The sequence below is a fragment of the Oncorhynchus clarkii genome, chromosome 2, assembly GCF_045791955.1.
Source record: "Oncorhynchus clarkii lewisi isolate Uvic-CL-2024 chromosome 2, UVic_Ocla_1.0, whole genome shotgun sequence".
In the NCBI taxonomy this organism is placed as follows: Eukaryota; Metazoa; Chordata; class Actinopteri; order Salmoniformes; family Salmonidae; genus Oncorhynchus; species Oncorhynchus clarkii.
Window position 1 is genome coordinate 62,873,979 of NC_092148.1, and position 14,559 is coordinate 62,888,537.

Here is a 14,559-nt window from a genome sequence, read left to right on the forward strand (position 1 = left end):
AACAATAACAAATACAGGCTTCATATGGAGAGTAGAAGGCTGCGTCGGTCATTGCAAAGACTACTAAAGACTATTTTAAGACCCAAAGAGGAGGGACACAACAGCTGACTATAAACACAGATTCTACAATGGCCAACATGAGAGGATCTACATGATAGCACAACACAATCTATAAAGATTTCTACTAGAGTTCTTCTACTGAGGTTCTACTACCACGCTCTACCATGCTCTACCACATATTTAACTAGAGATTAGAGGGGATATAGTGGGTTCTCTCTGTAGTGGCTAGCAGCACTTACGTCAGTCTGCATGTTAGCAGAGGCCAGGTGGACTGAGGAGACGTCACTGCAGGAGCAGCTCTGAGACAGTCTCTCAACCAGCGTGTCACGAAACACATCCAGAAGGGACCAGCGCTGTTTGGGGGGCATCATGCTGCTTGACAGGCTCCTCGGAGCAGTCTTCACAACACCAGGTAAATTAGGAGAGGACCGTGAGAAAAGGTCCACCTCTACTACAAATCACAGCTAGACTAAACACTCCACTGCAATGTGGCAGCTCTTTCTTCTAACTCAATAAAGTCACTGAATTAAGAGAAATAGGTGCTAGAAGTATTTAGCTTGCCCATTGACAAAACAGACCAATACATCCTGTTAACATCCTGTTAGCGTTGTAACCCAGCAGACGTGTATTTATTTTAAAAACTACAACAAAAATCCTCGGTTCGACTGCTGTTAACAGAAAACATGCTGCGTGGCAGAACAGAACATGTCCTGGATAGGTATAATTCCGATTCATTCTAGAACCATTTTTCTATTATAGCCAGGGCTCTAAATGAAAAACATTCTGGTGCTCCTACATTTTCTAAGTTAGTAGCACCACAAAATGTAGAAGCACCAGAAAAATAAATGTTTTAATTGATTGAGATATATGAAACCTACTTATTTCTTAAGCATATCTCTTGAAGAACATATCACTTTTCCTCTATTTCTGTGACACAAAATGTCCCTAGACTTTTTCCACATTTTGTTGTGTTACAGCCTGAATTTAAAATTGATGAAATATCGATGTTTGGTCACTGACCTACACACAATATCCCATAATGTGCAAGTGGAATTATAATAAAGCATTACATGCATATCATTGTATTTGCGTAGTGGCACAGAGCAGTAGAGTAGAGGCACTTATTGAAGTTGCACACATAGGGAACATTTTTAGTAGCCTGGGTTCCGGGAAAATGTTGGCCTTCATAAACACATTTCAAACAATTCTACATACTTTTACATGACTGGAGACTTAAGCAGAATCTTTTTTAATACCACACAAATTATCGAAATGGCAGGCTACTTCGACACAGACAAATTGATCTGAGATCAATAAAAACAATATTGTCTTGAATCCATCAATAGACTAGGCCTAGGTGTGTAGAGAAATATTGTAGGCTATATGAGGAGGAAACTATAGTCCCAAAAATGATTTCCAGTTTCACCCAATGATGCGCAGCCGATATGGCCGATATGCTCTGTAAAACAATATTTGGAATTTCATCAAATATTTTGGCAGCCTACAGCATAGACTCTTCTCTTTTCAGCAGGCGCCATTTGCTTTCCAACCAGTGTTTCCCTCGATTGTATTTGTTTTGCCTGGGTGCTGTTTTTTTCACTGACAGATTTACCGCTCATTCCTGACTAAGCTATTCCTTGTTCTTCAGCTGACAGATTTACCGCTCATTCCTGACTAAGCTATTCCTTGTTCTTCAGCTACAATCCACAGCTATTGATCCTCTGTGGCTAAATGATAGGCCTTCTCATGGTGTAGTAGGCTATTCTGAATGATTTCATTTATTTCTGAACAGACAACAGTAATTCTATAACTTTGGCAAATGTAGAAATTCATCAGGGGTGCTACAGTTTGTTTAGAATCTTTTGCGTGGCTATAATTCTTTAAGGAAATAAATGATGAAGTGCTACGCTGGAGTGATGAGAAGCTCATGTCCAACAGAGTTAGGACATGAGAGATAGGGAGAGAGATCATAGAAAGTGATTATCATTCCAGCTATGTGAGACATAATGACACAGTTCTCACACAGCCAGCACCAAGCATTGTTCTCAAACATAGGTTAGATACAATGTTGCAAAACCATAAACCTGGGCCAACCCAAATCAACTCTTAGAATACTAGCCCTGGGCTTCAAATCAACTTTTTCCACATACCTGTTTTTTTGTGGGGGCAGGAGAATTAACTAAGAGGCAAATCGAATGAACTTTGATCGCTTTTATTTGAATTTTTACATTAAAAAGTGACAATTATTTTGCATGCCAGGAGAGTTACCAGATCTGGCCAAATAAGTTCCGTAAAAAAGCAGTCCAAGAGCTGAAATTAAGCACGGGTGTGTTGAGGGTTGCAAATCTTGGGAAATATTCATAGGTGGAAACTTTCAGTGGGAATTAACAGAAATACAGTGGGGCAAAAAAGTATTTAGTCAGCCACCAATTGTGCAAGTTCTCCCACTTAAAAAGATGAGAGGCCTGTAATTTTCATCATAGGTACACCAGAAACATCACATTGTAGGATTTTTAATTAATTTATTTGCAAATTATGGTGGAAAATAAGTATTTGGTCACCTACAAACAAGCAAGATTTCTGGATCTCACAGACCTGTAACTTCTTCTTTAAGAGGCTCCTCTGTCCTCCACTCGTTACCTGTATTAATGGCACCTGTTTGAACTTGTTATCAGTATAAAAGACACCTGTCCACAACATCAAACAGTCACACTCCAATCTCCACTATGGCCAAGACCAAAGAGCTGTCAAAGGACACCAGAAACAAAATTGTAGACCTGCACCAGGCTGGGAAGACTGAATCTGCAATAGGTAAGCAGCTTGGTTTGAAGAAATCAACTGTGGGAGCAATTATTAGGAAATGGAAGACATACAAGACCACTGATAATCTCCCTCGATCTGGGGCTCCACGCAAGATCTCACCCCGTGGGGTCAAAATGATCACAAGAACGGTGAGCAAAAATCCCAGAACCACACGGGGGGACCTAGTGAATGACCTGCAGAGAGCTGGGACCAAAGTAACAAAGCCTACCATCAGTAACACACTACGCCGCCAGCGACTCAAATCCTGCAGTGCCAGACGTGTCCCCCTGCTTAAGCCAGTACATGTCCAGGCCCGTCTGAAGTTTGCTAGAGAGCATTTGGATGATCCAGAAGAAGATTGGGAGAATGTCATATGGTCAGATGAAACCAAAATATAACTTTTTGGTAAAAACTCAACTCGTCGTGTTTGGAGGACAAAGAATGCTGAGTTGCATCCAAAGAACACCATTCCTACTGTGAAGCATGGAGGTGGAAACATCATGCTATGGGGCTGTTTTTCTGCAAAGGGACCAGGACGACTGATCCGTGTAAAGGAAAGAATGAATGGGGCCAGTGAAAACCTCATTCCATCAGCAAGGGCATTGAAGATCAAATGTGGCTGGGTCTTTCAGCATGACAATGATCCCAAACACACCGCCCGGGCAACGAAGGAGGGGCTTCGTAAGAAGCATTTCAAGGTCCTGGAGTGGCCTAGCCAGTCTCTAGATCTCAACCCCATAGAAAATCTTTGGAGGGAGTTGAAAGTCTGTGTTGCCCAGCAACAGCCCCAAAACATCACTGCTCTAGAGGAGATCTGCATGGAGGAATGGGCCAAAATACCAGCAACAGTGTGTGAAAACCTTGTCAAACGTTTTCTGTAAGTCTTCACCTCTGTCATTGCCAACAAAGGGTAGATAACAAAGTATTGAGATAAACTTTTGTTATTGACTTATTTTCCACCATAATTTGAAAATAAATACATTAAAAATCCTACAATGTGATTTTCTGGATTTTTTTTTCTAATTTTGTCTGTCATAGTTGAAGTGTACCTATGATAAATTACAGGCCTCTCATCTTTTTAAGTGGGAGAACTTGCACAATTGGTGGCTGACTAAATACTTTTTTGCCCCACTGTATATGCAAACTAATATTAATACCATTTAAATGTGTATGTTTTTTGCATTGGATATATTTACCATACAGTATCATACGGAGACAGAAACCTTTTACCTTATCATAAGTAGACATGATTAAATCCTTCCAATAAAAATTAAAAAACTATTTTGTTACAAATTGAACCTTAATTGAGCTGCCTCTTCACATGGGACGATTTCACTGAATAACAAAAGATAGGGAATATTGAATGATCCCCAATGATCCATCGCATCTCCCAAAAACGGTTTCAACATAGATCTGTAAAATGATAGTCTAGATACTATAGCTTTGGTTGTCTTCCTCTCAGGCTTCCATGTCTTCTCCCTGGACCTCCTCATTGTCCACCTCTTGAACATCAGACTCTGAGGCCTCATCTTCGCTGTCACTTTCCAACCTTGAGGATGGCTTGTTGTCAGGCTTAAAAAACCTAAAATCTGCCCGGATGGCCACCAATTCTTCAACATTTGTATTGGTCAGCCTGTTGCGTGCTTTGGTGTGTGTCCCCCCAAACAAGGACCAGTTGCTCTCTGAGGCGGCTGATGTTGGTGGGATTTGGAGGATGATGGAGGCAATAGGGGAAAGAGCCTCAGATCCACAAAATCCCTTCCACCAGGTGGCTGATGAGATATGTTGGCACGACTGCCACATTACATCTCCATCCCAAAGCTCTTGCTCGGAAGTGTACTTTGCCAGACTGCTAAGAACCTTGCCTCATGCTTTGCAAGCATTCCCGGAAGTCTCAGAATGTTGCGCATCCGGCTTTAGAAACAGCATGGAGTTACTGTATTATGCCTGCTATAGTGACAGGGGGCAGGGCTTGGTGTGTGTGTGTGTGTGTGGCCCGGGAACTGGAAGCAAGCAGCAGCGGGAGGCAGCCTGTCTTGTTGGAGCAGTATAGAGACATTTTTGGGGATTTTCTTTTAGTCGCACTGGTGCTCACAAAATAAAACTCCAGGTCACACAACAAAATACTTGAGCCCAGAGTACATTATTCTGTGGATTATGGGACACATTATGAAAAAGAACACTGATTAGAGGACAGTTAGAGGTTTAGGGTACTCACATAGAAGGCCTGTTCCCGTAGGGAGGGGGTATCAGGAGGACTCTGGTTGTAGGTGGAGAAGCGTTTGTTCACCGTGGGGGGTTTGTTGACCGTGCTGGCGGTTGAGGCTTGGTCATCCTTGTCGAAGGGGCTGTCCATGAAAAAAAGGGCACAGAAACGTATTACTAGACCCACACACAAATGTATGCACACACGCAGTCCCTCTTTCTATACAACCTTAATATCCTTATCACTTCAAAGCAGAAGCCACATTGGGCCACTCACTTCCAGGTGACCTCCAAGCTCAGTTTGATGGTCCCCAGGTCATTGATGTCCACTGCCACCGTCTGGGGTAGAGCAGCAAACAGGTCCTTGGTCTCACACGACACGTTTCCCACCACCACGTGATTGGCCAGGCTCTTCAGCTCTGTCACCTAGGGAACCAGAGTAAGACCAATCAAAAATCAGTGATCAGTTATGATCTAAATCTCTCCAAACACCACACCAATAGCTGATTTTGATAAGCATTAACCAGGTTTCCGTTCCAACTTTTTTATGCGAGTAAAGCACAAGTTGGATAGAAAATGTCACGACAGCCCTGATTGAACAACATTTGTCAGTAAACTTCCCAAATGTTAACAAAACACACTAGACAAGGTTATATTTTTTTTGTGTCTGTAAAATTAATTATGTGAGAAATGTTGGTGAAAATATTTTTAAGCACAAAGATTGATATAACCATTAAAGTAAACTTGGGAGTCACGGGATAATGTTGTGTGGTCTTCCCAATAGGACTCGGGAAAGCAGGCAGTTTATTAGGCTACAGAAGAAATAAGTTATGAACTTCAGAGTTTTGTGAAAGTGAACAGTGATGAGCTTGATGCTGCTTTCCAATAAATATCAACGGTCTTATTCTGGTGACATGATGATCAATGCTTGGCTGCCGTTTGACAAATAAAAACAAATCTCACTCTTTTGTCCATAATAGTTTTCTCATCATGTAGCCTACCCAGACTGTATATGTGCACTGTTGGCTAGAGCACACATGCAAAGACCAGAGTGGGCACATTCGCTATATAGACAAAAAAATAAAAAATAATTATAATTATCAGTAGAGTTGAAAATGCGATGGAAACCCATTTACTTGAATTGTTTTATTCAGTAGATGGGAATTTGACCGCAAAAGTTTGTTCTATGTGCACTAGGTCCTCACGCACAGCTTTTTATCTACAACAAGTCAAATTGATAGAAAGACATCTCTGTTGGGAAAATCCAGATTTTAGAATATTCATATGCAAATCTATAACCAATTGGATGGAAACCTAGCTATTGGCTATCAAAATTATACTGTTATACAAATTCACTGATATTTCACATTATTATCCACTGTAAATGATTTCTCTCTCAGGGTTATTATATTAGTATGGGATGAAACCTATTGTTATTGTCTGAATTCTTATTATTAAAATGTTCCTTGACTTGGTCAAATAACTCAAGCATAGATTGTCAAATTAGACATTTCCACAGATTCCACAAATTTCCAGAGGCCATGGGTAACTTGGTCAAAAAGACTGATGCTGATTGGCATATAGGTGGCACTGTTTTAATCAGTCTCACTTAAACTCTCATTTCAATTTCTCCATTTCACCCAGGGATTTGAAACTTTGTATGTAGGTCTCTTTCATTATGCTGAACAAATTTGCCTCAAGGACCCATAAGGTCCATCAGGATAGATTTTCCTCCATCTTGGAAACTTGGGAAAACTTTGCATGAACCCAATAATGAAGTCCAAATAACACCAACTGAGTTATTAGTTAGGAGGCCCATGGCACATCTCTTAACTTAGTTCGCGAAAAGCCAAGAGATGGCTGAGGATTTTACGTGTCCCTTTAAATCCTTCGTAAATCCACTTCAAAGGCCTAATAACTTAACTTTTTGGATCATCAAAGACATAACCATGATGAACCATGTTGAGTTTGGCATTGCCATCTTAAACAATAAGGAAAATATTAACAATTCACTTTGACTATATAACGCTAATGCGTAAAATAATAATTCATTATTCTTCTCAGAATAAAAGTCCGATTTACTCCAAATTTGGTCTGTCACATGCGCCGAATACAAGAGCTGAAGACCTTACCGTGAAATGCTTACTTACAAGCCCTTAACCAACAATGCAGTTTAAGAAATTATTTACTAAATAAACTACAGTAAAAAATATAATAAAAAAGTAACAATAACAAGGCTATAAACAGGGGGTACCGGGTCAATGTGCAGGGGTACAGGTTAGTCAAGGTTATTTGCAAATGTAAGTAGGGGTAAAGTGACTATGCATAGACACACAGTGAGTAGCAGCAGAGTAAAAAAAATATTTATAAAATCCCAAAGAGTTTCAGAAAATAGCACTGCTGCATTCAAAGACGGCCACACTATACCAGTAGATGCATATTAGCACATATGCTAATATATACTTTTTTTTATTTTTTTATTCTAATGAACCATAGGACCAAATGACACCACATTTGGAATGTAGGCCCATGGTACATGTCTCAGCTTGAGAAAAGGAATTGGTTTAAAGATGGCCGAGTTATTGACGAATCTAAAATCAGATTTTCCATCTTAATTTAAATCACTGTAAATCCACTCCACAGTGGCCTATCAACTTGAAACTTGTCATCGCTATCATGGACATCCCTAAAATGAACCAAACGGAATTTGAAGAAAAAAAAAGAAAACTATTAATTCATTATTTGCATAAAGTGGGGAGAACAAGTGGGGAGGACAAGTATTTGATACACTGCCGATTTTGCAGGTTTTCCCACTTACAAAGCATGTAGAGGTCTGTAATTTTTATCATGGGTACACTTCAACTGTGAGAGACGGAATCTAAAACAAAAATCCAGAAAATCACATTGTATGATTTTTAAGTAATTCATTTGCATTTTATTGCATGACATAAGTATTTGATACATCAGAAAAGCAGAACTTAATATTTAAACCAATCCTTTGCTGTTGTTCTGGGATTGATTCGCACCAAAGTACGTTCATCTCTAGGAGACAGAACGCGTCTCCTTCCTGAGCGGTATGGCGGCTGCGTGGTCCCATGGTGTTCATACTTGCGTACTATTGTTCGTACAGATGAACGTGGTACCTTCAGGCATTTGGAAATTGCCCCCAAGGACGAACCAGACTTGTAAAGGTCTTGGCCGATTTCTTTTTATTTTCCCATGATGTCAAGCAAAGAGGCACGGAGTTTGAAATACATCCACAGGTACACCTCCAATTGACGTCAATTAGCCTATCAGAAGCTTCTAAAGCCATGACATATTCTGGAATTTTCCAATCGGTTTAAAGGCACAGTCAACTTAGCGTATGTAAACTTCTGACCCACTGGAATTGTGATGCAGTGAATTATAAGTGAAATAATCTGTCAACAATTGTTGGAAAAAATTACTTGTGTTATGCACAAAGTAGATGTCCTAACCGACTTGCCAAAACTATAGTTTGTTAACAATAAATTTGTAGAGTGGTTGAAAAACGAGTTTTAATGACTCCAACCTAAGTGTATGTTAACTTCGGACAACTGTAAATGCTAGCTGAAAAGTACCAGTGGCCTGGCTTTGGCCCCAAGTGAGAGCAGGTCCTTCGGAGCCATGGCCCAGTGAGACATGGGTGCCAGCCCGCATAGATGGAAACAGAAATATTTACCCCACTGTTTTGGGTAAAACACTGGGGTAAATCCTGTATGGAAATTCAGACAGATCCATGTCTCCTGACCCCCTCAGTTTAACTTTCCTATCCTGTGACATTGGGCAAAGTAATGGAATCATTCAGGGAGAAAAACAAGTCGATATCCAGCTGCTCTCCTTTCACTGAGCTGTTATGTCCATTACCTCAGTGTCTTTGCTTCACACGCAGATGTGACTCTCTGAACGTGATTGACAGTCTGTGGGTGTGTGTGTCTTCATGTGCCTATATGCACACGTGCGTGCATGTTTTTGGCAAGAATTTTCTGCTTTGTACCTTTATTGATAGGAACTCTGTGATGAGAGGCAGGAAGACCATGTCCTCGCTGTCCCACACCTGCTTGCAGTTGATCTCAATCCTTCCCCTCAGCTTCCAGCGCTGCCGCCCATACTTCATTAAGATCTAAAAGGTCAGAGATCAGGTTTAGGTTCTAGGAGGCATAGCAGACAGATACAAAAATGAGCCAGACACTCACATTTTGCTCGTCACACATTTCCCTTTTCTCAAGTCATTGCTGAGTCATTTGTGTTTTTGCTGAAGTTGAGCCAAACTCTGGAGGTTCTGTTTATAGTTGCCTTCACCCCAGGGAGGAAACGCAGCACTCCACTGACTCACTCCATCGATTATGCTGTCCATCATCACTAAATCTATGCCATGGGAGCCTGGGACCTGATTAACCTTAATCAACTACATCCAACAAGAAGAGAAGGACAGAGGGATACACTAGCTAAAACCTTGTCATCACAGATCTGGTAGGTCAAAAAAGCCTGGCCAATTTTACCCCCCCCCCCTGCATAAATTGGTCATAAAATTTGATCTGATTTTCATCTAGGTCACAACAAGACAAACACAGTCTGCTTAAACTAATAACACACAAACAATTATACATTTTCATGTCCTTATTGAACACAGTGTCAACATTCAAAGTGCAGGGTGGGAAAAGTATGTGAACACTTGGATTTAATAACTGGTTGACCCTCCTTTGGCTGCAATAACCTTAACCAAACGTTTCCTGTAGTTGTGGATCAGATCTGCACAATGGTCAGGAGGAATTTTGGAACATTCCTCTTTACAAAACTGTTTCAGTTCAGCAATATTCTTGGAATGTCTGGTGTGAACTGCTCTCGAGGTCATGCCACAGCATCTCAATCAGGTTGAGGCCAGGACTCTGACTGGGCCACTCCAGAAGGTAGCCTAACATTCTCCTGCAAAATGTCTTGATAAACTTGGGAATTGATCTTTCCATCAATGATAGCAAGCTGTCCAGGCCCTGAGGCAGCAAAGCAGCCGCAAACCACAATACTCCCTCCACCATATTTTACAGTTGGGATGTTTCCCCCCCCCCTTGTGAATAGCAAACTCAAATTTTGTGAGTGTTTTTTTATAGGGCAAGGCAGCTCTAACCAACATCTCCAATCTCGTCTCATTGATTGGACTCCAGGTTAGCTGACTCCTGACTCCAATTATCTTTTAGAGAAGTCATTAACCTAGGGGTTCACCTACTTTTTCAACCTACACTGTGAATGTTTAAATTCTGTATTCAATATAGACAAGAAAAATACAATAATTTGTGTGTTATTTGTTATTGTTGTGACAGATGAAGACCAGATCAAATCTGATACCAATTTATGCAGAAATCCAGGAAATTCCAAAGGGTTCACATACTTTTTCTTGCCACTGTAGCTCCCATGCCAATTTCAAATTTTTCTAAACTAATATCTGTGTAACTCGGAAAAATGAGGTTATTTCAGAATGAAAGTTAACTGGCTAGCGCATCATACTTTGTGACATTATGTTAGCTAGCTACCCCAGTTAGATAATGTGTTTACACTTAATGTGTCGGCATGCTTTTTAAAATTATTTTTTACCTTTATTTAACTAGGCAAGTCAGTTAAGAACAAATTCTTATTATCAATGACGGCCTAGGAACAGTGGGTTAACTGGGCTTCTGAGTGGCACAGTGGTCTAAGGCACTGCATCTCAGTGCTAGAGGCGTCACTACAGACCCTTGTTCAATTCCAGGCTGTATCACAACCGACCATGACTAGGAGTCCCATAGGGCGGCGCACAATTTGCCCAGCATTGTCCGGGTAAGGGTTTGGCCAGGGTCGGCCTTCATTGTAAATAAGAATTTGTTCTGAACTGACTTGCCTAGTTAAATAAAGGTTACATTTAAAAAAGCTTGTTGCATTCTCCCTGGTGTACTAGTTCTAAATAATATAATCTGTTCAAAACAGTGGCAGCTTATGCAGCAGAGGTTGTTCGGTTTTTGACATGCAAATGTGAAATACCTGCATTTACAAGGTTGTTCAAATGCACAGATGTCTTTAAGACAATACATAAAGCTAACACTAAGCTCCTCACGCCCCTGGTATTCAGCCATTCAGCAACCGCCACTGGTAGCATATCCACTCCCTCCAACAGCAATTTATTGTCTAAGGCTTAGCCTTAGAGGAATGATGATGCTGGGGCAGCCATGCTAGAGTGGAGAGAGAGAGAAACTCACCTCATATGTGTCTCCAGCACACAGCCGTGCGAACCCTGCTAGACCTGCAACACAAACAAAAAAGTTCAAGGCCTCATACAAACACTAACAACGCAACAGTGTGATTGAAATAGACCAACACAGTCTGGAGTCACAACAGACAGGGAAGAGGAAGGAGTTGGCTAAAATGAACGTACCCTTCATTTTCACATGGAACTCTCCCAGCTGGTTTTCCAGCTCGCTCTCCAACATGCACATGTTCTGCAAAGAGTGAACGTTAAGCAAAGACATCAGGCAGTCAAAACTACAAACATAGTACTAATATCAGAACACCTATTCTTAGTCAGGTTACCCTGCAGTCTTTGAAATCCATTTTAGGACACTGACTATCCACAGCTCCCTGCCCATCTTACCCTGTTCCCCATCCTTTCCTTCCATCATTGACCACAGTCCCCTCTCACACCCCTCACCTCTGTGTACTCTTTGTAGCCCTTGTTGGCCTCAGACAGGCTCTCTCTGGCCTCGCGGCTGCCCTGGGAGTCTGTGTAGGCCTTCACCATTTTATTGGCACCATCCCTCAGCCGGCGCTGCATACAGTAGGCCTCATACAGCTCGTCAACCTGAGGAGGACAAAACACAGTTATGGATGGTTCATTTAATTTGTCCCTTACAGTGGTTATACAATTACTGTATATCCACTGTATATTATAGTTTTGTTGTTTATTTTATTCACCTACCATTCAAGAATACACCCTAAAGCTCTCTTCATAAATCATTTTCAATAATAGTAATCCATTTAGTTCTACGGTCCATTTCCATCATCATGGAACCCTTATGCATGTAATTGCATCATAATCCTTCCCTTGGTTCTTGACAATTTCACGACCTCTGAAAAAAGTGTGTCTGTAAAATGAAGACGCAACTGCAATGCAGTGGGAGTCCAGATGGGGACATTCCACTGGCCTCACAAACACAAATATAAACATAAGTTAGAAACTATGCGTCCTGTTGGCCACCTTATTGCTCTACGACTTCCTCACACATCTCATATGTACTGTATATATCAACATTTTATTGATCCGCCAGCAGATTTGGGGAGGCAGCTGTTGAACTGTAAGCTGTTACGGGAGACAGGAAACAGTTAAAGCACTTAGGCAATACAATACACACATTCATACTCACTCCCTGTGACAACTGCTGACAATCTCAGAAAGATACAGTACAACCACCGACACACAAAAACAAACACTGTCTGCATGTCCCATCAAATAACATTGTAGCAGACTCTCATAGATTAAACTTGCATTCACCTTGTCAAAAACATCACACATTATTTTCAGGTCACAGGAGAAGTGTGGTATTGTGTGTTTTGACTTTGTCCTGGTTTTCTGAATCAGTGCACATCGCTTTCAGCTCGATGCCTCATTCACTAAAAGATGCCCACTGTCTCCCCACTTTCAGACACCCTGATTCACCAAAGTGAGTGACCCAGCATGTCAGGCCCACTGACTGTGTGGATCCACTGAGCTGCTGCCAACCCGCCAGCCTGAATGAATTAGTAAACAAACACCATGAGAGCTCCATTCACTAGAGTAGAGTAGACTCCTTGGGAAATGTTTTATGAGTGAGAGGGTGCATCGCCATCTTCTATATTCTTCGGTCACATTCCCTCCATTTGGTGATGATCACAGAGGCCTGTAGTGCACCTGACGTGGTCCACTTAACAACACAACAGTACTCTATACCTGCCTTCCTGATGACCCTCTCTGAACACGGTCTCAACATGTTGGTTTGAAGACTATCCTCTCATTAACATGATGGCGTAGCAGTCAGACGTATTTGTCCTTCGTCTTGTCGTGTCCCATGTATATATATTTTTCTATATTTTTCTTTGCATATATTTTTATAAACCCTTACTTCAAAATACTCTCCTGCAACCCGCCTCACCCAATGTGGTGTGGACCTGCTTTTTCTCTAACATATTTTTCTTTGAACTGGATTTTCAGTGTTCCTCTCCCTGGAAGTCTTTAGTAAAAAGGCAAAAAGCTTGTGCGTAATGAAGAGAAACCAGAGTCATTATGGGGTACTGTGTGTAGATTGATGAGGAAAAAATAATTTAACACATTTTAGAATAAGGCTGTAACGTTACAAAATGTGGAAAAAGTCAAAGGGTCTGAATACTTTACGAATGCACTGTAGGTGAAACGACTATCGGAAAATTCCCATATTTAACAAGATATGACTGAAGACACCCAGCAGGGTTGGTTTTCCCATTCCCTAAATTCTTCTCCATTGATGTGATGATGAAAGCAGAAGTGCTCCCCTGCGTAGCTGACTGGGTGTAGTGGGGGAAGAAACCAAATCCTGGCGCACCAAAGAAGTGTCAAGGGAAGCCAGTTGAGTCACTCCTATCAAATCGCATTGACAGCATACGTCAATGACAGAATCAACTTGAATTGTTATAACTCATTGTGTCATTGTCCTCCGGTGGCTAACTAGCTAAAATTGCCCCTTTCCTAAATTAGACATGGATGGAGAAAGGGAATTGGACTTGTGGTTTTACTTAATTCTCTGTACTGGCCAATGATTATAACGGCAACAGACAGCTCAAGGAACCTTCAGAATAAAAACTAATCAATGGCGTTTCCTTCTGGAGGGGCAATCAGCCTAACTCAGTCGCCAGGAAGAGGAAGGGCAGGTCAACAACTTGTTAAGTTTACGTTCAAATAAATACATTTAAAAAACCTCTGCTCTCCTTATCCAGGTGATGGGCTGTGACATTTGACTGCTAGGAGGTCAGAGGCTCCCAAAGGCAAACCCCGCTTGTAAAACACAAACTAGTCAAACATCAAACAGGTAGGAGGAAGAAAATAAGGAGGAGGAAGAAGACGGAGGTGCTGCGGCAGCTGTGTCGGGTTAGCAGCCTTGCCAGTGTCCTGCTCTCTCAGGAGGGTTAAAACGCTCAGAAAACAATCCAGGAATGTGAGATTAGCCTGAGGCCACCCCCTGCCAGTTAACCACGCCCAGCCATACTGTGTGTGCATGTGTGATGAAGCTCAGTTGCACCAACGCAAACACAGGGCTGGTTTTGAAAACTAGAAAGCAGCACTCACTCATAAGTACAGTGACTAAGCCAAAAGCTGCTGGACCTTACCCCTGGACTGCGACCTGTCAGGTACTCACCCACATAATCACTGTTAGAGGCCCTGTCTGTCTGCAAGGCCTGCTGTAGTGTGTGGGTGGCTACATACATACTCTGAGTGGTCAG

The 14,559-nt window shown here is 41.5% G+C and overlaps 1 protein-coding gene and 1 non-coding gene across 8 annotated transcripts in view; both read right to left on the reverse strand.

The window, feature by feature from the left end:
- Positions 1 to 14,559, reverse strand: part of LOC139371364 (rho family-interacting cell polarization regulator 1-like) — a 76,122-nt gene that overhangs the window by 22,221 nt on the left and 39,342 nt on the right. For 6 of the 7 annotated variants that reach the window (XM_071111764.1, XM_071111737.1, XM_071111745.1 and 3 more), the window contains exons 7-12: positions 11,762 to 11,911; positions 11,489 to 11,552; positions 11,313 to 11,356; positions 9,083 to 9,208; positions 5,345 to 5,493; positions 5,081 to 5,210 (exon numbers count right to left, since the gene is read on the reverse strand). In XM_071111764.1, coding sequence (XP_070967865.1) covers positions 5,081 to 5,210; positions 5,345 to 5,493; positions 9,083 to 9,208; positions 11,313 to 11,356; positions 11,489 to 11,552; positions 11,762 to 11,911 — 663 coding nt within the window. The remainder of the gene's footprint in view (positions 1 to 5,080; positions 5,211 to 5,344; positions 5,494 to 9,082; positions 9,209 to 11,312; positions 11,357 to 11,488; positions 11,553 to 11,761; positions 11,912 to 14,559) is intronic. The other variant, XM_071111773.1, reaches the window with a different exon arrangement.
- LOC139383555 (U5 spliceosomal RNA) lies at positions 13,248 to 13,367 on the reverse strand. The gene has a single exon (XR_011628744.1). It is a non-coding gene; the product is annotated as a U5 spliceosomal RNA (small nuclear RNA).